Here is a 23,884-nt window from a genome sequence, read left to right on the forward strand (position 1 = left end):
AAGGCAACCGTACCGCTGCAGATTTCGCTATTGAATTTAGAACACTTGCCGCTCAAAGTGGATGGAATGATGTGTCTCTAAGGGCTGTTTTCAAACAGAGTTTAAACCTTGAGCTTCAGACAGAACTGGCCTGCAAGGGTGAGGATTTAACGTTCTCTGAGTTTGTTACTATGGCCATCAAGATAGATAACCTGTTGAGAAACAATCCTAAGAGGAAATCTGCTCATCTGCCTCACACACACTTCTTCACTACGCCAACTGTCAACCAAGAACCCATGCAAATAGGCGATGCACATCTATCTGATGAAGAGAGAACTCGACGCCACCAACATGATCTGTGTTTTTACTGCGGTGAAGCAGGCCACCGTAACGTCGAGTGCTCACACAAAGTCGGGAGAGCCTCCACTACTACCAGACGGGGGAGTGTTAATCAATGCTCTCTTCAGATTTCAAAATCGTTGTTGATTCCTGTTCAGCTGACTACAAAAAATGGTCCCATTACCTTGACTGCATTGATTGACTCTGGTGCTGCTCTGAACTTGATCAACAAAGATATTGTCAAGAGCATCACTAATGTCAACAATAAACCCATTGAGGGAGGTATCACCCGACAAACTGCACCTGCACAGCTACAGATTGGTCTGTTCCATAGTGAAAACATATCACTCTACATCATTGACTCACCCAGGTATGAAATCATCCTTTGACATCCATGGTTATCTGTTCATGATCCTGTACTATCATGGTATCATGGAGAACTGTCTCACTGGTCCAAATTCTGCCTCACCCATTGCATGAACATCAATATGCCAAGACCATGTCTCGCCACGAGTGTTGAGAGTCCGTTCACTGCCCCCAGTCCCAAAATTCCTGCCTGCTATCACGACTACTTAGAGGTATTCAGCAAATCCAAAGCTACACAGCTACCACCACACCGCCCCTGGGATTGCACCATCGACCTTCCGCCCAATGCCATGCCACCTAAGAATAAAGTCTACCCACTATCGCATCAAGAATCTCAAGCCATGGAAGATTACATCGAAGAGGCTATTAACTCTGGATTCATTCAACCTTCAACCTCACTAGCAGCAGCAGGTTTCTTCTTCATTGAGAAGAAGGACGGAGGTCTACGACCATGCATTGATTATCATGGACTTAACAACGTGATGGTAAAATTCCGCTATCTGCTCCCTCTTGTTCCTGCTGCCCTGGAACAACTTCATGAAGCAAAGATATACACCAAGTTAGACTTAAGAAGCGCTTATAATCTCATCCGGATTAAGGAGGGTGATGAGTAGAAGACTGCATTTCTCACCACCAGAGGTCACTATGAGTACTTGGTGATGCCGTTTGGGCTAGCCAACGCGCCAGCTGTGTTTCAGTCATTCATTAACGATATCTTCAGAGACATCTTGAACCAGTATGTTATTGCCTACATTGACGATATCCTGATTTACTCAAAGTCGGAAGCTGAACAAATTGAACATGTCCAAAACATCCCCTCTCATCTTCTTAAGCATCAACTCTATGTAAAAGTTGAGAAATGTGAGTTCCATGTTCAGAAAACAACGTTCTTGGGATATCACATAAGTCATCAGGGAGTGGAGATGGACACTACCAAGATCCAGGCAGTCACAGAATGGCCCCAACCATCCACAATCAAGGAACTTCAAAGATTTCTAGGTTTTGCCAACTTCTACCGGCGTTTCATCAGGAATTACAGCATGATCGCCTCTCCTTTGACGTCTCTTATGAGAGGGAAACCATCCAAGTTAAAGTGAACAAACAAAGCCACCATCGCCTTCACAAAACTCAAGTCAAGTTTTACTTCGGCACCTATCCTGAAACACCCTGACCCTAACCTCCCATTTGTAGTGGAAGTGGATTCATCTGACTGCGGAATTGGAGCAGTACTGTCACAGCGTCAGGGTCAACCAGCTAAGTTGTACCCGTGTGCATTTTTTTCAAGAAAACTCACTTCTGCCGAAAGAAACTATGATGTTGGATATAAGGAGTTACTGTCCATGAAAGCTGCGATAGAGGAGTGGAGACACTGGTTGGAGGGAGCCATTCACCTGTTCCAGGTTATCACCGATCACAAAAATCTTGAGTATGTAAAGAGTGCAAAGAGACTAAACTCACGTCAGGCCAGATGGTCACTGTTCTTTTCAAGATTCCAATTTACTGTGACATATCGCCCAGGAAGTAAGAATAGCAAGGCAGACACCCTCTCCAGACGCCATGACCCTCCTCTCCAAGTTCATTCTCCTGAACCCATTCTCCCTTCTTCTGTAATTATCGCTCCTGTGAACTGGGACATCATGGAGGAGATCCAAAGAACCACGCAGCAAAATCCTCTGCCTGCTATGTGCCCCCTGAACAAACAATATGTTCCCCAGGAACTACGACAACGGGTCATGCAATGGGTTCATACCTCCATCACCTCAGGTCATCCAGGTATCTCACGCACAATCAAATTAATCCACAACACTTTCTGGTGGTCAACGATGAACAGAGATGTAACTGATTACGTGAAAGCCTGCCAAGTTTGTACACAATCGAAGACCCCCAAGGAACTGCCATCTGGTCTTCTGCAACCACTACCCATCCCGCAACGTCCATGGTCTCACCTGTCAATAGACTTTGTTACTGATCTCCCTCCATCCAAAAATTTCACAACAATTCTTGTCATCATTGATAGATTCTCCAAGTCTTGCCGTCTTATTCCCCTCAAGGGTCTGCCAACCGCCATGGAAACGGCTCAAGCCCTGTTTCACCAGGTTTTCTGCATCTATGGTTTACCTGAAGACATCGTCTCTGATCGGGGGACTCATTTCACATCTCAGGTGTGGAAAGCCTTCTGCCGACAATTAGATATCAAAGTGAGTCTGACATCAGGATATCACCCCCAGTCAAACGGTCAAGTCAAGAGACTGAATCAAGAGAACTGAGAACATACTGTAGCCAGGAACAGAATCGGTGGGCAGAGTTCTTGCCATGGGCAGAATATGCACAGAATTCATTAACCCATGCCTCTACAGGACTAACACCATTCCAATGCATGCTAGGATATCAACCTCCTTTGTATCCGTGGTCTGGCGAACCTTCCTCTGTTCCTGCGGTCAACGACTGGATATGTCGTAGCGAGAGGGTATGGGATAGCGCTCATGTCCATCTTCAAAGAGCTGTACGAAGGCAAGAACTCCAGGCTAACCGAAGATGGCGCCCACGTCCTCGCTACCAACTGGGACAGAGGGTCTGGCTCTCTACGAGGGACATCAAGTTACGTCTGCCGAGCAGGAAGCTCAGCCCAAGGTATGTTGGTCCATTCAAAATCGTAAAACAGATAAATGAGATTACATATCAGCTTGAGCTTCCTGCTAACTACCGTATCTCTCCATCATTTCATGTCTCGCTCCTCAAACTGGTCCACCTGAATGCTGATCCCAACGCTGAGTCTCAAGAACCACCGCCTCCACTGGACATTGACGGATCGCCAGCTTATAGGGTGAACATGCTGCTGGACTCGAGGCGTAGAGAGGGTCGGCTCCAATACCTGGTGGACTGGGAGGGATATGGGCCTGAGGAGAGATCATGGATACCTGCTTCTGATATTCTGGACCCCTCACTCATAGAGGAATTTCATCGAGCCAGGCCAGACCGCCCAGCGCCACGACCACGGGGACGTCCACGTCGAGCGCCAGGAGTCGCTCCTGGGGGGGGGGGGTTCTGTAACATCTGAGTGGTCTCCTGCCCACCAGAGGGAGCCCTCACCTGAATTCTGAACTGTCATTTCCTGTTTCCTGCCACATCAGTTCCTGTAATGTCATTTCCTGTTTGCCTAGTATATAAGCCATGCATGCTCATCCCATATTGCGAAGTATTGCCAGATCATCTGCCTTACCAAGCGTTTATATCATTGCCTTATTGCCTAGTGTTTTGACTTCTCTTTTGAATCTCGCCTTTTGCCTGTTTGCCTGGTTGGACTGCTTTACTGTGTTTTTGACCTCACTGCCTGTTTTTCTGACACTGTGTTTGGATTTTGATGGACTGTTTGAATAAACATCCGCATATGGATTCTTCCTCGGCTTCCGCCTCCTCCTCATTACATTCCTCTAGTCTAATAAAATAAAAATGTAACTGTTTTGCCATAATGACCGTCACAAAGCCCTGACCTCAATCCAACTGAAAATTTGTGGGCAGAACTGAAAAAGCATGTGCGAGCAAGGAGGCCTACAAACCTGACTCAGTTACACCAGTTCTGTCTGGAGGAATAGACCAAAATTCCAGCAATTTATTTCGAGATGCTTGTGGAAGGCTACCCAAAACATTTGACCCAAGTTAAACAATTTAAAGGCAATGCTACAAAATACTAACAAAGTGCATGTACATTTCTGACCCACTGGGAATATGATGAACTAAATAAAAGCTGAAATAAATCATTCTCTCTACTATTATTCTGACATTTCTCATTCTTAAAATAAAGTAGTGATCCTAATTGACCTAAGACAGAGGATGTTTTCTACGATTAAAGGTCAGGAATTGTGAAAAAGAAAATTAAGCCTATTTGAGGACCCGTTGACTGTCCTTAGGGTTAGGGTTAGGCTAACACTGTGATTATATTCAAGCAAGTCATCAATGCAGCCATAAAATTAATCAGTCCTTCAAATGATTTATCAGCACAGATGTTTTAAGCCTACACTTCAATAATCAGAGAATCCATTTGTGAGAAGACAAAAACAGTAGAGGAGAGATTCTGTACCCTATGCAGACAGAGAGCGAGAGTGATAATGTGTGGATGAGATCTTCAGCACAGTTGGAAATACGTGAAGCCCCTGAGAACTGGTTGTAGATTATATATATTTTTGTGATTATATTCATGACACTTAAGCAACGGCCAAAAAAACAAAAAACAAAAAAACATTTAAAGCAGAGTAATTAAGAAATAATTACATATAATTGTTAGAATAATGTTTTAGCCTTGTCCTAGACCCAGACTTTTAATATTTAACTATGAAAATCCATTATAAAAATATAAATTATTACATGTTTAAAATGGTAATAATCTTAACAAAGAGTAAAATAAACAAACCTTTCCAAAATGTATTGTGTGAAAATGATTTCTATCCATTTTTCAAAAATGATGACTGTCCCATAGTTGTGGCATCATTTCCACCTCACCAAACAATTTTGCACCAAATATCTTTTTAATTTTTTTTAAAAGTTAGTGTACTTTTGAATTAAATGGACAAAAGTGTCAGTGGGGAGCATGAAATAAGATGTTTAAAGAAATAAGTGATGTTTGAAAAAGATAATGAAAATTCAAGGTAAATATTATTTGTAAACAGAGATGAAATTTGCCAAATGATACAAAAAGTGTGAATATATTATTTTACTGTGTGTATTTAGGATAAAAGTGTGTATTTAGGATAAAATGTTAGCTATGAAATTAGCAGAGGTGGAAAGTAACGAATTACAACTACTCTTGTTACAGAACTTTAAGTATAAATAGATAATTGATTAAAAACGTTACAGTTGAGTTGATTAAAAATGAAGTATTCAGCTTAGCTACAAAAAGTTTTCACCACAATTACAAAGTACAAACAAAAAAATAAAATAAACATTTCTGAATTTTTGGGATGAAGTTATAAGCGCTAAATCTGTCACTCGGCTATCACTCGACCTGTCATCGTCACACAAGGCTGAATTCGGCTACTTAACTTCTCACCAGTTATATCAAATGTTTTTGAATGTGAAAAAATAAGTTAAAATAAAATAAATTCATTTTAAAACTGTAACACAGACTCCGAAGAACTGGGGTTAAGATCCATGTGCAGTTTTATTAGAAAAGGTGCAAATCATAAACAGGCAGGGTTAAATCTCCAGCAATAGAACAGAGTAGATAGATGAAAGTCGAGGTCAATAAACAGGCAAGGTACAGGGCAAGCATCAAACAATCAAAGTATAAATCTAGACGTGATCAAAAGGCAGGCAGCAGAGAATCAAAATGACAGGTAAACAGGCAGGACTCAAATACAGGCAGACAAAATAATCAGTATAAACACTCAGAAATGTTAGCTGGGGCAGAACAAGACTTTGCACTGAGCCTAGAATGCTTAGTGCTTAAATAGTCCTTGGAATAGGGAACAGGTGTGAGCATAATCAGTCCAGGTGGGCATGCTGAGAATTGTAGTGCTACTAGAATTCTGGCGAGGGAGTCCTCTGGTGGTGAGCATTTACTGGTATATTATATTCATTATATAGAAAGAAACTTGCATTATGTAGAATGTAAGTTTTATTTTGTTATTAACACAGAATGTACACTGTTCTCCAGGCTTTGCATCAATTCAAATCCCCAGACACAAAAAGACCAAAAATATCAAGGTGAGAGCTGCCTGTGACGTTTACTGATCGCATCTGACAGCTGCCTGTGGCGTTAATGGATCGCGTGAGATCCATCTCTGCTAAATAATCTCTGATAGAACAAACATTTTGAGGGACAATGACCCAAATTAGGGGGGAAAAAAACATAATATAGGCAACTTAAATATTTAAATACACCTTATTTTGTTAATTAATGTTTCTAAGATTATGAACTCGTGATGTACAAAAGTTTAGGGTCACTTACTCATTCTTTCTTTCTTTCTTTATTTATTTATTTATTCACATTTTAGAATAACAGTAAAGTTATCACAACTATGGAATAATAGAAATGGAAATATGGGAATTATATTGTGACAAAAAAACAAAAACAAAATAAATCAAAACTGTGTTATATTTTTGCATCTTAAAGTGGCCACACTTTGCCTAGATTTTGCAGAAATGTACTCTTGACATTTTCTTAACCGGCTTCTTGAGGAATCACCCTGGGATGCTTTTTAAACAGTATTGAAGGAGTTCCCACCTATATGCTGGGCACTTATTGGCTGCTTTTCTTAATTATTCGGTCCAAGTCATCCATTTCAAAAAAAAAAAAAATTATTTTTGTAATTATTATTATTTTTTTTTTATATAAAATTTTTGTTTTGTAATTAAATAAATTAATATGTTGATACAATTATATTTTTTTTTCAAACATTTATGCATACGCCTTCAGATCAAAAGGTTTTTAAGATCATGAGAAATATTTCAGGCAAGTTCCAAACTTTTGAACGGTAGTGTACATTTTAATATTCAAATATAATGTGTATAATATACCATTTTGAGTGCAGAGTCTGAGTCCTATTTAGTATTATAGGTAGCAATTTTATTTGCAGTGATTGCCTTGATTGACACTTGATTGTAAAGTTACAATAATGCAACACATGAACAGTAGCATACATTACATTACAATAGTTATAACTGTCCTCCTGTAAAGTTAGGGTTATTTTGCTAAAAGCAGTGTTGTTTTCAACATTGAATAAATTAATATGTAAAAATATTTAGGGTTAGTATAACACATAGGCTATTTATGGAGTGTCAAGCTTTTTGTTTACACACATTATGACAAATAAGACCATATCTTATTAGATGTCTTATTTGATGGAACTAACAAAAATGATGCTACATGTCAATGCTGCTTATTTGTGTGTGTGTGTGTGTGTGTGTGTGCGTGTGTGTGTGTGTGAACAGTCTCTCTCTCTTTCTCTCTCTCTCTCTCACACACACACACACACATACTCTCTCTCTCGCTCTCTCTCTCTCTCTCTCTCTCTCTCTCTGTCGGTCTCTCAGTTCAATTTTGATAAAAGTACTTTATTGGCATCATTGTGTTTACATACAATATTACCAAAGCATTAATACACAAAACAATTACTGACAAGAAAATCAAATATGATAATAATAAAATTTGACAGAATAACAGTAAACAAAGATAAAAATAAGGTGCCAAGCAATTAATAAAATGAAAATCTTTTCTCCCACAAACACAAACAGACAACAACTGTAATTCTGATGTAGTCTATCTTTTGTAATTAAAAATGAATAGATACGCACACTGACACAGACACATTCTTGCTGGATGGTAGGGTTTTATTGTAAAGAAGTTAGGCTTTACTGTCTCCCCATTACTTTATTACTGCACGCTGCAGAAGCCTAAGTTTAAATCTGAAAGCTGAAGTTCAAGTGCTTTTATGATCGTTTATCACCTGTGTGGCAGGGGATGAAACAAAACTCAGTGTCTTCTGAACCGCAGGTAGGCCACCGAGGTAAAGATAGTTTGTGGTTCGATATTTAGAATTTATTTGCCTATAAATCTGCCGAGCACTGCTGTAGACATGTAAATAATATCTCCTGTTATTGTTCACTATTTGTGAATTCAGGTGACGTGGTCCTCCGGTCCATAATCAGTGTTTTTTTCATTGCGACTCTTCATTTTATAATGCAAATTGCTCAAAAAGTTGTACACCTATAAGAGTGAAACCAGGGCTGTAACTAATGGGGTGAACGGTGGTAACGATTCAAGGGGTCCACAGGTCCAGGGGGGCCCACAACAAATTTTAGACTGTATTTTTTAATATGAAAGGGGCCCAGAACAATATAGAGTCGGGGGCCCAGAATTCATGGCCCTGAGTTAAACCACTTTCAACTTATCCAGTCTGATTTGTGAATTTTTTCAGAGCAAAGTTTTTGTCTGTCAGCTCGTTAAGTTCACGTGTCGGGAAGGTGAAAATTAAGCACAATTTTTTTAACGGCTATTTCCATTAAACCCGCAGTCTGTGACCGTACACATTCAGTTGTTTTAGATAGAGCACGATTTGTGAACATTTTCACAAACACATTTCACCACATTTGATTGCGTCTACTATCCTAATTGCCTTGTATAATAAGAACAATATAGGTTGTGTCAATAATGGTCTTTTGCCATAGAGAAATCAGCTTATCTCTAAAAATTGTTGACCTATCAGGTCATACTAGGCTCAAATAGTCCTTCATGATTTGTGAAATGTTTCACAGATCAGTTAATATCAGTCAACCAATATTTCAAGTTTCTGAGACAATAACGTATTAGAGAAATCAGTATTTAGGTATTGTGAGGTGATGTTCTTAAAACACTTTACTTATAATACACTGTAAACCGAATAAGTTATCAGAACGCAAAAAATGTGAGGTATTCAGTTACATCAATTTTTTTAAGTTAATAAATTCCAAATTTAAGTAAGTGGAACTGTTAGGTTTTGATTTTTGTACTATTTATGCATGCTAATTGCTCTTAACTTGAAAAATTGAATAAGGTAACTCATACATTTTGATGGCACTTAACTTTAAATTTTGAGTAAATCACCAGATTTTTTTATTTGCAACAAATATCAGTTATTTCCATCACTTTATTCACCCAAGTTAAGTCTGACTAGTGACTTGCTTAATAATGGATAAAGCAGTACATAAGCAACACACTTGGTATCGGTCCTCAATCTAAGCTCAAGCTCCAATCTTCATCGTAATGGTAACCCTCAAAACTCCAACATAACAGAAAATCTTCTAAATGGCAACATAACAAAACAACAGACTCTAACAAGTTTCCCCCTTGCAAAAACACACAAAATAACACTTCATTTTAACATTTACTTTCCCTATCGAGTCCCATGCAAAGCATGCTGGGAACAAGAAACCCCTGCCCAATTTGAGTTTACCAAACAAAAACTAAAATTAAGTTTTATGAACTTAAAAGGTGTCAGTTTCATGAACTCAAAAGAAAGAGAAAGTTCTAAATACTCATCAAGATTAATTTATTTGAACTAATTTGAATGATTTAATTTTTCCCTACTCAATACAATTAATTACTTTGAGCATTGGTGTTTACAGTGTAAGAACATTACTTTCAGATAGAATTGCATTTGGGAAAAATTTCACAAATGGATTTCATTCATTTTGATGGAAAAGTGCATATTTGCATTGTGAAATATTAATGATCTAAGCCATAAAAATAGTAAAAGGCCTATAATTGAGCACTCATACTCATACTAGGCTTAAGTTGATCTTCATGATTTGTAAAAACTTTCACAAATGGAGTTTACTCATTTAGTTGGCTTCCTACTTATTATAAGCAAAGTGTTTTAAGAACATCACCTCCCAATACCTAAATACTGATTTCTCTAATACGTTATTGTCTCAGAAATTTGAAATATTGGTTGACTGATATTAACTGATCTGTGAAACATTTCACAAACCATGAAGGACTATTTGAGCCTAGTATGACCTAGGTCATCAGTTTTTTAGAGATAAGCTGATTTCTCTATGGCAAAAGACCATTATTGACACAAACTATATTGTTCTTATTATACAAGGCAATTAGGATAGTAAGACACAATGAAACGCGGTGAAATGTGATTGTGAAAGTTTTCACAAATCGTGCTCTATCTAAAACAACTGAATGTGTATGGTCACAGACTGCGGGTTTAATGGAAATAGCCGTTAAAAAAATTGTGCTTATTTTTCACCTTCTCGACACGCAAACTTAACAAGAGTTGACAGACAAAAACTTTGCTGTGAAAAAAATCACAAATCAGACTGGTTAAGATGAAAGCGGTTTCACTCTTCTATGTGTACAACTTTTTGAGCAATACGCATTAAAAAAATGAAGAGTCGCTATGAAAAAACACTGATTACGGACCGGAGGACCACGTCACCTGAATTCACAAATAGTGAACAATAACAGGAGATATTGTTTAAATAGAATTAATAATACAAATATCATATATATAAAAAAAGAGGATATCTGGAGCAGATACTTCATTTCACCTCAGGCTGCGCATGCTTCTTCCGTCTCTCACTCGTGGCGCGTGCTGGAAAATGTCCTCTCGCTAGACAAGAAAACTCTGCAAAGTAGTTATGAAATCATTTTGGTGGTGGTGCGGGAATCGGTTTTCCAAACATTTGAAAGTCCCTATGGATGTTTTCACATTTGCGTCTTCTTTACATCTGTGCATGCTTGTACGCTATTTTTCCATTGTGCAGGTTTTTTTTCAAGCGCAGGATAGCCGCCTCAGGTGAGTCAATTCCAGTCTTTCATCGGACCATGTCGACGTGTTAATTTTGCTCATCAAAAAATTTATGATTTTAAGTAAGCAGCCTAGAAAATATTTTCAAAGAGGTGCCGTCTGCTTAACAGGTTAAACTATCTATTATTCTGTGTGCACGTCATGTTTAGAATACATTAGGTTTATTGTATGCTACATAACAGACCTATTTTTTCTATCCTATAGCTATTTTTTTTTTTTTTTTTTTTTTTACATCATAACTGTTATTGGTTAACATTCTTTACAGAACAGCTGTCACATTATATCAATGGCTAATGCATGACAGCACATCATGAAATACGTGCAAATTTTCAGCGCATTTGTTTTCTCTCGTAGATTTGACTTAGTCTGCCTGTTAATTATTTTCAACAATGAACTGACTGTTTTAATATGTTAAGTAACTCTTACATGGTGAATTCTGTTTAGAACAGGCTGGGTTGCTCTACTGATCCTGCACTATTCATTCAATTGTTTTCAATAAATATACCTGATAAATATTCACTAACATGGATTCAGTGAATGCGTGTCATGTTCTATATTTAATGTACGATGATCATAATGCAAGGTGAGCTCGTCGCAGATAAATGCCCCTTTTCAGTGGAATTATAGCTTTGGATTTGGAATAGATTAAGCATTTTTAAATGGGTTGCATAAACAATGTTTTTTTTACTGTTTTCTGAAAGTTGGTTTCTTTTTAGACTAGTCGACTTCAAAATTTCCATTTAAACGTCAGTGAAATGAGTCGTTCAGCACATCCCTAAACACAATGTAGTTTGACATATATGTGGGGAATCTTTTTTACTTGCTACTGTATGTCTAAAACAAAGTTTTTAAATACCTAGAAAGATATAATGCCAATAGTGTCGGAAATTAACAGGGACTCGGTGCAAAAATGCCACTGAAATTGACAAAAATATCCCCGAGATTCCAAATATGGTGGCAAAAAATGCCCACGCAACGAGTTCCCATGTTTTATTAATAATATCTGATATAGTTACAATTACATACATTGCAATCTTCTTTTGACTTTTTACTGAACATTATTTTTTTCCCGCCGTCCGGTTCCTCGCACCATCGCGCACACAGACGGGCACTCCACTTCTATCAGTCCGCATCAAGTTCGATATTGTACTCCTGCGTTAAATTCTGTAACCGTTCGCCCCTCTTGTTCAAAATAAACTGTTCTAGCGGGTAACACTTTCGCTCACGGTGCTTTACTGTACTTACCTGTCCTGTCTCACCCGCTAGAGGCCAAAGGTGCGCAAGGTATGGATGTTATATAAAGAAGGTATGAGAAATTACAAAAATAATTTCAACAAATGCTACAATTTACTTAATAATATCTCAATGTGTTAAATAAACAATGTTAACTAAGACTTTATTATTACAACTGTAATACAATAATACATATACAGAACAACCACTCTTAGTGTTTGAATCAATCATATCTCTCACTAAACACTGTGTGAAATGTTTATTTTTGCCTTATTTTATTCAGTTGGCTTGTAGGAGTTGATAACAGTTTGCTTAATAATCTCATTCCATATTTGGAAAATTGCTGCAATATCATAGAGGATATATTTCCTCTATGATATTGCATTATATTAGTTTTTTACAGTATGTTAACTTAATAGCCAAAATACTTGGAAATACGTGAATGAGAATAAATCTGAAATAGGAATGTGTTTCAATCACAATGCACATTATGTAGTTTAGAGACCATTTAGATATATTTAGAATGCTACAAATGGCTATTTCTATTTAAATAAATGTTCTTTAAATTTTCTGTTTGTCCAAGATTACTCTTGCAGCAATACAGGTCTTTGGCATTTAGAAACTGCAAGTTTTGGACCTAAAACTAGAGACTGTGATTTACTTGTCTTTTTGTTTTGCATCTGGCCATCCACATCCCTCTCTATCCTGGTTAGAGATTCTTTTTAAAAAAAAAAAAAAAAAAAAAACAGTAATTCATGGAATAGCCTTCATCTCTCTAAAACAATAAATTTTAGGAGAAAATTCAATTTCAGGAGAAATTTTTCTGTTTGCCTATTTTTAAAACCAAAATTTGACTTGCAGGTGTAAAGCAACTTGTAAGAACTCAATACCTCAACAAATGGGGAAAAACCCCACTGTATTATTTCCTCATGGTAGCGCAACCATTTTAAATTGTTCTAATAATAAGAATATGTTCTTGAGTACCACATTATCACTATAGAATGCTTTTGTAAGGAATAGGTGAAACAGTATATGTTTGCCATCACAGGTACATTAAAAAAAAAAAAAAAAAAAAAAAATCACTTAAAACAATTATTTCAAACCGCAATAATATTGGCAATTAATGATTTTGAATATTTTTGATCAATTTAATCCATCCTTGGTGAAAGGAAGCATATGTTTCTTTCAAGAACAAAAATGTCTTTGTGTTCTAAAAATGGAAACATATATACAGGTGCATCTCAATAAATTAGAATGTCATGGAAAAGTTCATTTATTTCAGTAATTCAACTCAAATTGTAAAACTCGTGTATTAAATAAATTCAATGCACACAGACTGAAGTAGTTTAAGTCTTTGGTTCTTTTAATTCTGATGATAATGGCTCACATTTAACAAAAACCCACCAATTCACTATCTCAAAAAATTAGAATATAGTGACATGCCAATCAGCTAATCAACTCAAAACACCTGCAAAGGTTTCCTGAGCCTTCAAAATGGTCTCTCAGTTTGGTTCACTAGGCTACACAATCATGGGGAAGACTGCTGATCTGACAGTTGTCCAGAAGACAATCATTGACACCCTTCACAAGGAGGGTAAGCCACAAACATTCATTGCCAAATAAGCTGGCTGTTCACAGAGTGCTGTATCCAAGCATGTTAACAGAAAGTTGAGTGGAAGGAAAAAGTGTGGAAGAAAAAGATGCACAACCAACCGAGAGAACCGCAGCCTTATGATTGTCAAGCAAAATCGATTCAAGAATTTGGGTGAACTTCACAAGGAATGGACTGAGGCTGGGGTCAAGGCATCAAGAGCCACCACACACAGACATGTCAAGGAATTTGGCTACAGTTGTTGTATTCCTCTTGTTAAGCCACTCCTGAACCACAGACAACGTCAGAGGCGTCTTACCTGGGCTAAGGAGAAGAAGAACTGGACTGTTGCCCAGTGGTCCAAAGTCCTCTTTTCAGATGAGAGCAAGTTTTGTATTTCATTTGGAAACCAAGGTCCTAGAGTCTGGAGGAAGGGTGGAGAAGCTCATAGCCCAAGTTGCTTGAAGTCCAGTGTTAAGTTTCTCACAGTCTGTGATGATTTGGGGTGCAATGTAATCTGCTGGTGTTGGTCCATTGTGTTTTTTGAAAACCAAAGTCACTGCACCCGTTTACCAAGAAATTTTGGAGCACTTCAGGCTTCCTTCTGCTGACCAGCTTTTTAAAGATGCTGATTTCATTTTCCAGCAGGATTTGGCACCTGCCCACACTGCCAAAAGCACCAAAAGTTGGTTAAATGACCATGGTGTTGGTGTGCTTGACTGGCCAGCAAACTCACCAGACCTGAACCCCATAGAGAATCTATGGGGTATTGTCAAGAGGAAAATGAGAAACAAGAGACCAAAAAATGCAGATGAGCTGAAGGCCACTGTCAAAGAAACCTGGGCTTCCATACCACCTCAGCAGTGCCACAAACTGATCACCTCCATGCCATGCTGAATTGAGGCAGTAATTAAAGCAAAAGGAGCCCCTACCAAGTATTGAGTACATATACAGTAAATGAACATACTTTCCAGAAGGCCAACAATTCACTAAAAATGTTTTTTTATTGGTCTTATGATGTATTCTAATTTGTTGAGATAGTGAATTGGTGGGTTTTTGTTAAATGTGAGCCAAAATCATCACAATTAAAAGAACCAAAGACTTAAACTACTTCAGTCTGTGTGCATTGAATTTATTTAATACACGAGTTTCACAATTTGAGTTGAATTACTGAAATAAATGAACTTTTCCACGACATTCTAATTTATTGAGATGCACCTGTACTATATATAATATAATTTTCATAAAGTAACTTGTAACGTAATTACTTGAGTAGTTTTTTGGCAAACTACTTATTTACTCTTACTTGAGTCATAATATTTCTTAGTACTTCTACTTGTACTCAAGTTAATTATTTCTTCAGTAGCAGTACTTAAGTAAAAGAAATCCGTACTTTTTCTGCCACTGGAAATTAGCCTTAACAGGACAAAGGAGTCGTCCATTTTTATTTTTTTTTAAACTGTTACAAATTTTATTTCCATCAGCATCATTTCCAGCACAGAATTCTATTAATCACTATACAGAATCTGAGAATGGTGGAAATGACACTGTGCTGAGAATTTGTTTGACAAAAATGATGTCAATCTCCTGTGATGCATTTACAGACATTGTTGGACATTGTTAGTAGGGTCAATGATGTGACTATTTTATTTTGGTCCAGATCTATTAAATTATTACAAAACACATAAAAAATGCAATTCACACAACATTTTTCATTTTTTTTGTCATGTGGTGGAACCATCCAGAGACAATAAAAGAAAATCAAAGTCTCATTAAAATCTGATATTCTTAAAAAAATAAAAAATGAAAAATATTGGCACGAGTAGTGCTGAATTGTCTTGTATTATTGTTACCTTAAAAAAATAAATAAAAAATAAGCAGTGAAACAATTCTTTTAAAATATGCTTAATATTTGAAAAACTTTTGTCCATTAAATCAAAGTCATGTGGTGTAATCAACTTGTAGGGAGACATTTTGTTGTGAATGCTGACAAAAAACATAACACTGAGAAAACTGTCAAACTTTTGAATCAAAACATTCATGATTCTTTTCTGTAGTTTTCTATAGTGCAATACATTTTTACCAACAATTTATGAAACCAAATTGGACACAAAGATTAGATTTGTAGAACTTGACACATATGTTTTAAACTAGATTTCTTTACAAATATTTCTCATTCTTATCACCTCGGACAACCTTATTTGTCAATGAGCAGTAGCAAATTTAAAAAAGTACTGAGAGATTGAGACATTTTTTTTAATGAGACTTTACTTTCTAGAAGTGCCCAAAATTGAAGAAACACCCTTATACTGATTTAACTTAATGTACTGAAGTACAGTAAAGAGAATCTAATGAAAATCACCAGAATTACAAAGAAACTATTGCAATACAGTAATGGGGAGGGGTTGCTTAACTGTCATGAAAATAATATTACAATGCAAAAAATCATGACTGTCTTAAAAATACACTAAATTTCTTTGTGGAAAACATAATGTATGCTGATCCTCTGTCTAAATTTAAATGCTACACGTGAGCTTTTCAACTCCTCTACTAAAAGCCTATAGAAATTAACAGGTGTGTGTGTGTGTGTGTGTGTTTCAGAACTCGCCTACTGCCAGTCTAGTCTTCTAGAATTGAGTCAACTGCTGCAGAGTTTGGAGATCTTACAGAGAACACAGTCAGCCCCTAATTTCACTGACATGCAGGTATACACACACACACACACACACACACACACATAGCAACAGCAGTCAGATGGCTGTATGTGATGAGGAGGAGGGCGTGGCTAGGCCGTGAGGATGCACGCCCGGTGCTGAATTGTTCTAATCAGCTAGGAGGGGGATAAGGATGAGCCGGAGACGCCAGCAGGGAGAGAGAGAGATGCACACGGCCGCTGTGTGTGCGCATGTCTGTGTTTTATGTTATTTTTCAGTTTCTTTATACCATAAAAAGTTTACATTGACTGCCCAGCCGGTTCCCACTGCTTCCTTTCCCTGAAGCGGAAACTTTACTCATTACATTGGTGCCGAAACCAGGGAAGGAGGAGAGATGCGCTGTCATCTGCCAGGAAGCGGTGGAGCCATTGCCATCCGGCAGGTGAAGGAGGAGCCGTTGCTGTCCGCCAGGGGATGGAGGAATCGCTACCGTCAGGCAGGAGCCAGAGGAACCTCTGCCATGTGCCAGGAAGCGGAGGAGCCATTGCCATCCGCCAGGGGACAGAGGACTCACGGCTGTCCACCGGGAGGTGGAGGAACCGCTGCCGTCCACCAGGGGAGGAGCGGCTGTTGTCCGCCAGGGGGGTGGAGGAGTGGCTGAGGACCAGGTGACAGCGTGTCCGGGGACCGGCGAGCCACATTTTTCTCTCTTTGTCTTTCCCCCTCGCTCTTTCCCTCTCCCCTCTCCCTCCCCTCATCTCTCCCAGGGTCCAAAGAGGAAGGGGAAGACCTGCCGGCAGAAGGACGGCTGGAAGGGCAACATCTCCCCTCCAGGAAAGGAGGGGAGTACGTCAAGCCGGAGGTTTCCCTGGCCTGAATCGGGTGGTGGAGGAGTGTGATGAGGAGGAGGGCGTGGCTGGGCCGTGAGGACGTACGCCCGGCACTGAATTGTCCTAATCAGCCGGGAGGGGGATAAGGACGAGCCGGAGATGCCAGCAGGGAGAGAGAGAGAGAGAGAGAGAGAGAGAGAGAGACGCATGTGTCTGTGTGTTTTACATTGTTTTTTATACCATTCAAAGTTTACGTTGACTGCTCAGCTGGTTCCCACCTCCTCCTTTCCCTTAAGCAGAGACTTTACTCTTTACACTGTAATAAATAGCTTTTCTAAGGTATCTCTTGTGTTTGTATTGCTTTATAGTTTTACAGACACATGTGTGTGGATCTTTGTACTGCAGCACTGTAGAAGCACAGACTTTGTGATCCTGAATCCCTCGAACACAAGAGCATGATTGTTATTGTAGTATTTTCACTGATATCATTCTCATCACTTCTGCTCATGAGATAAAACCCAGACCATTTGTCACACATTTATAGCTTTTGTCACTAACAATGCTTTCAAAACTTCAGTTTTCTGTTATTAAACCTATCACTCCTCTACTGTGTGTGTGTGTGCCATTTAGAGTAACTGTAGATTTGACTAAGAAAAGCATGTGAGCAGAAGATGGAGGACTAAAAGTGTCAGCAAAGATGCAAAACTGCAACAGAAGGTACATCTTCAACACAATTCCATCTTCAATTACAATCAACACTCAGGGGTCAGTTCACTCAACAGATGTGTCTCTTTTGTGTGCAGTATTTCAACACAAAAACCTGTAGCTTATTCACTAACTGCTATCCGGTTGAACCTGACATTAGATGTGCTGGATTAGCAATGTGCAATTAGGGATGTGCGGAAGACTAATATCATTGAAATTTAAATGTAAGTTTTGGAGTCGACAAGTCTAAAAAGAAAGAAACTCTCAGAAAAATAAGAAAAAAAAAAATCGTTCTTTATGCGACCCATTTAAAATACTTAATCTACAGCCAAATCCGACATAAAATTCTGCTGAAAAGGGCCTTTTATCTGCGACGTGCTTGCCTTGCATTACAATCATTGTACATTAAATATAGAACTTGACACACATTCAGTGTTAGCAACGTTAATGAATACAGGCATATTTATTGAAAACAATTGAACAAATAGTGCAGGACCAATAGAGCAACCCTAACAGCCTGTTCTAAAAGGTACTTAACATTAAAACAGTAAGGACATTGTTGAAAATAATTAACAGGTAAGCCAAATCTACGAGAGAAAAATAATTTGCTGAAAAGTTGTGTGTATTTCACGATATGCATTAGCATATAATCTAATATGTCAGCTGTTCGGTTGAAAAAGATAACCAATAACAGGTACGATGTAAAAGAATAGCTAGGATGGAAAAAAGTAGGCCTGTGAGAAATGTATAAACCAAATGTATTGTTATAAACATGACGTGTACACAGAATAAAAGATAGTTTAACCAGTTAAGCAGTCGGCATATAGTTGAAAATAGCCTTCCCGATCAGCAGCCGGGCTGGATCTAGGAGGGTGCAGAGGTGGGCTTTGCCCAAATGGAAGGTTGGAAATAGGCCTGTAATTCTGTATTACAGAAGGCTCAGAACCAGGTTTCTTAAGTATAGGCGTGACAGCAGCAGTTTTTAAATGTTAATGGAACAATACCAGAGGCAAAAGAAGTATTAATCAGGTGAGAGATTGGTGTAATGATAACATGAAGAGAGATTTTAAGAAGAGAAGTTGGAGCAGGATCGAGTTGACACGTTGAAAAGTTTCATCAATCAGCTCAGCAACATAACAAGGGGTGGGTATGAGAAATTTCAGAATACTTAGAAACCTTAGAAGTGTTAAAGAGGCCACAAACTGAATCATTTGAAAAATTAAATAAAAATATGATCATAGAGAGCCACAGAGTAAACATAAAAAACAGTTTTTCTGAAGAGCCTTTCTAGATGTCGCTGATTTTATAGCCCACAATTCAGGAGTATACCATGATGAGGAATGAGAAGAAGGAACCAGTCCACACTTAAAAGGTGCATGGTCTTCCAGAATTTAGGTAATTTTTGCAGTGTATAAAGACAGAATTTCATCAGGGCAGGAGAGGTTAGTAGACAGGGTTGGGGAGTAACAAAATACATGTAATGGGAATAAGTATTTAAAATACAAAATATAAATAACTGTATTCCACTACAGTTACAATTTAAATCATTGGTAATTAGAATACAGTTACATTCAAAAAGTATTTTGATTACTGAAGAGATTACTTTGCATTTTATTGTCATTTAATTAATTTAATATTTAGTCCTTTCAGATGGAAAACATTTATACATATAAATGATGCGATCAAAAGTGCATTTGAACAGCGGTGAAACACTTTCTTATGATGTGTTACATTCATACGAGCAGACAGAGAAGTAAGTCTGAAGTAAGTTTGGAGCAGAAGAAATAGAAATAAACCTTGTGTCAATTGTCAGCTTTACGCTATGCTAAAATGCTATTTCTAGCCATTTACATGCACGTTATCAGGCCTGATCATATTTTTTATCAAGAAAATTCACGCTGGATCATAATTAATTTTTTTCTAGTAAGTCCTTTGATATTAGGGCAAAAATCGTATTCTTGATAATAATTTTTGTATTGTTTTCCTGTACAAATATCTAAAAATCCTTAAAGATCAATTTGATTTATCTTATTTTAGAAACAACACTGCATAAGATATTTAGGTTTTTCAGAGAATATATTTTTAACATGTGTATTTTGTCTTACTGTACTGGCAGAGTTTTTATAGTCAAAACAAGTGAAAGAAATCTACCAGTGCTGAAGAAGTAATCCAAAGTATTTAGAATACGTTACTGACCTTGAGTAATCTAACGAAATATGTTACAAATTACATTTTACAGCATGTATTCTGTAATCTGTAGTGGGATACATTTCAAAAGTAACCCTCCCAACCCTGTTAGTAGAGGATGAGAGTGCAGAAGCAGGGGCGTTAAGAGATAAGGGGCTTAGCCTAGAGAGGACACCCCACCCCCACCCCCCAAACAATTTTGAAATACAGAAAAATGTGTAATGACTGGTAGTGTATACTACACCAACACCTTCAATATTCTATATTTATTGCATTTTAAACATTTTGAACAAACACAATTATGACACAATCACACAAGTAAAGAAAGGGTGTGGTGCTAAACAGATTTATTTATTTTTTTATTAGAATATTTATATTTATTTGTTTACATGGCATGGAGGTAAAGTATCTACTCTAACGTATTTACATTGTGTTTATGACAATTCACTTGTTAACTTCCTAATCGCTGATTTAACAATAGCTTCATATTAGGAATAAATCACTTTTCTCTGTGAATTGGTTGAGTAATAATATTCTCATTGATAGCCAGTTGCTTAATGACCATGATCAGTTATGTTCCCTTTCAAAATTTTCCCAAAAGTATAATTTTGAGGCCACGCCAAAAGAGTTCCAAATTGTCGTGAATGTCATTTCTATTGGTATTAAGATTCTATTAAAATGAGAGCAAAGTCTGCGTGATCCTGTGTTACTGATGACAAGTTTAGTAATCAATTTTTAATTGTTTCATTAAAAATTCAACAAATTGTTTCAACAAATACTGTTGATATACAACCACTTTTAATTGTTTTCCTCTGGCTGTTGCATTATGCAACTGCTGTAAGTATCCAGACTGTTATTGGCATAAAAAACAAAAGAACAAACAAACAAACAAATTAGTTAGCTAGCTCAAGTACTTTAGGTAAGTAACATTACAGTAACTACTGATGTCAGACAGCTACCTAGCTGGCTTTATCAAACCTAAATAAAAATATTTCTAATATCTAGCTCTTTTTAAAATTTACAGGAACATTGTTCTGTTGCAATATACGTGTAGTTATATACATTTAAAATGTATTTAACTGAATATCGTTCATTTATTTCCCCCATATAATGTTTAACTATAGCTTAAACTTACCAGGTCACATTGTAAACTGTAAGGTAGTGTTCAACAGCTTGCTATAAATGTGAGGACTTTAAAACCCAGCTGACTATCATTTCTGTAGTGAACTGAATGAATGAGCAAGCAAGCGATAAGCTACAGTACCAAGGCCAGAGCCCACTGCTTTTCATTACGTACAGACATACTACTGGCAAACAAAATCATTCAACATATTTTATTTGTGAACTGAAACGTGTGTGAATCTTCAAGAAAACATCAGGGCTTGGGATAATACATTAGGGGCTTAAGCCCCCAAAGCCTCCCCCCTCGCAACGCTCCTGTGCAGAAGTACAAATAGAATCAGTGAAGGATAACGAATTGATGGATTTTATATTATGATATCTGCTTTTTGTTACATGATTTAAAGAGATAACAACTGAAACTAAACTTGATGAAGTTATGGTCAGAAATACCATCTAAGGCTCCCAATACAAAGATTGTTGAGCACAGAGGAACATACCCAATCCAGTGTGTGGCCATGACAATGAGTTGGAAAATGTACATGTTGAGTAAAATTTCAAGTCAGTAAACTTTCAGCATGTAGACTACTCTATCTGGTATCAGAATCAGAATGAAAGTAGAGATATCCCATTCATTTGAATCAATCGTTTGAGTCGGTTCTTTTCAGTGAATTGTTCAAATGGGTTACCACAATGGTCTAAATGGGTTTGTTTGCGGTTCAGTTTGAAACATGCGGACAGCTGACTCACGTACTGAATCATTTGAAGCAGTTTCTCACCCAGTAAAACAGTGATGGAATGATAGGCTACTTTAGAGAACAAAAATAGCACTGGATGAAGTGAAATATTTACCTTCAAACAACACCACATCTTTTAATTTGCCAGTGAAGAAACTTTATTAAACTCACCTGCTGCATGTGCAGCTTTTGAAGAACTCACTGCAGGTAAAGGGTTCACAACTCACATCGTTTCAAAGCAGCTTTACATATCATGCATTAACAAAAAATTAAACTGTAATATCTATAAATACTTAGAGTGATCATAGTGTAGTTTGATTAAATATGATTGTAAATGGTGTATAAAGATTAAATAATAATTGTATTTAGAACCCATGTGAGCAAGCTGAAAGTGACTGTGGCAAGGAACACAAAACTCCATAAGATGTTGGTTACTGGAGAAAAAAAAACCTTTGGAGAAACCAGGCTCACTGTGGAGGCCAGTTGCCCTCTGGCTAACAGCATGAATATAATGCCAGTATTACTTATGTATAGTGCAAGTTATGGTTTAAAATGATTAAACTAAGTGTTAAGGGTCAGTGTTTAAAACAAAGATTTTTTTATAAACTGCAAGATTAATGACTAATGTCTTTGAAGTTCATCCTGGACTAACTGCAGAAGCACATATAGATGCATTGTCCTTTGTTAGTTGGCTGATGAAGGCTTTTGTAGGCAATTCGTTGATTGTCTGTGTATTACATTTCTAGAGTGTAGTCCATCAATAGCAGTGCCGATTTCTCAGGGCCAGCAAAGCCTTCTCTGCTGGCATAACATGTTTAATAAATAAATATTTTTTCATCCTTTCATTCTCACAAACCTTCTTCCTATGTATTTTCAATCACTTTCCACTCCTTATTCATCTACAAACAAATAGCAAAAAACAAAAGTTTATCCAATAAGAATTTATTCCTCGATGCTTACAAGCAAAGTGTGACAACTGTTCACAAATTGCATGCCCGAAGCCTGCAGGAAGGAAGCATGGAGCAGACTAGATAAGGACCTGTGCTCCACCTTGGAGAATGCCCTTACTGGAAGTGTGGAAGCCAAGCTTAATATGTTATATAATAGCGATATTGTGTACGAAGAATGCATAGGTAGATTTGGTGAAACAGTAGTAAGGAAGAGTGGTCCCAGGGTGATGGGTCAGAGAGAGGAGATACTTCAGCCTGTGAAAGAGTGGAGGCAGCTTCGTAAGGCAGAGGAGCAGGAGAAGGAGGGCTTGAAGGTATAGTGGGATGGCATAAGGGCTAGATAAACGGTCTTGAGGAGGGCAGAGAGAATCCGACAGCGGAGAAGAAAGGAGCATGAAAGGGCGAAATTCATCAAGGATCCTTTTAATTTTTCCAATAACCTGCTGGAAGAAAAAAGGAGTGGGAAGCTGGCGATAGCAAAAGAGGAACTAGAAGACCACATGGAACAGCAATTTGGTGACCCCTACAAAGACATCCTGCTTGGCTCCCCTGTATATGTCCCATGGACAGTAGAGCCAGAAGTGGAATTTGTCGTAGATCTGCCTAAGCTGAGTGAGCAACTTCAGCCCCAGGCCCGAATGATGTATCATACAAGCTGTATAAGAAGTGACCCATGGTTCTTAAAATGTTGTGGAGACTTTTGAGGGTTGCCTGGAAAAAGCAGTTAATACCCATGGAGTAGCGAAGGGCAGTGGCCATCTTCATACCCAAAGAGCAGGGATCCACCAACATTAGTCAGTTTAGGAGTTTTGCTCTATTGAACGTGGAGGGAAAGCTTTTCTTTTCGATGGTAGCAAGGAGGATGTCTGACTAGCTCCTGAAGAATGGATACATAGACA

General features: G+C 37.8%; 1 protein-coding gene across 3 annotated transcripts in view; it reads left to right on the forward strand.

The window, feature by feature from the left end:
• Positions 1 to 23,884, forward strand: part of osbpl6 (oxysterol binding protein-like 6) — a 367,626-nt gene that overhangs the window by 185,116 nt on the left and 158,626 nt on the right. For all 3 annotated transcript variants that reach the window (XM_051710487.1, XM_051710486.1, XM_051710488.1), the window contains one exon: positions 16,405 to 16,508. In XM_051710487.1, coding sequence (XP_051566447.1) covers positions 16,405 to 16,508 — 104 coding nt within the window. The remainder of the gene's footprint in view (positions 1 to 16,404; positions 16,509 to 23,884) is intronic.

The sequence above is a fragment of the Myxocyprinus asiaticus genome, chromosome 11, assembly GCF_019703515.2.
Source record: "Myxocyprinus asiaticus isolate MX2 ecotype Aquarium Trade chromosome 11, UBuf_Myxa_2, whole genome shotgun sequence".
Taxonomy (NCBI): Eukaryota; Metazoa; Chordata; class Actinopteri; order Cypriniformes; family Catostomidae; genus Myxocyprinus; species Myxocyprinus asiaticus.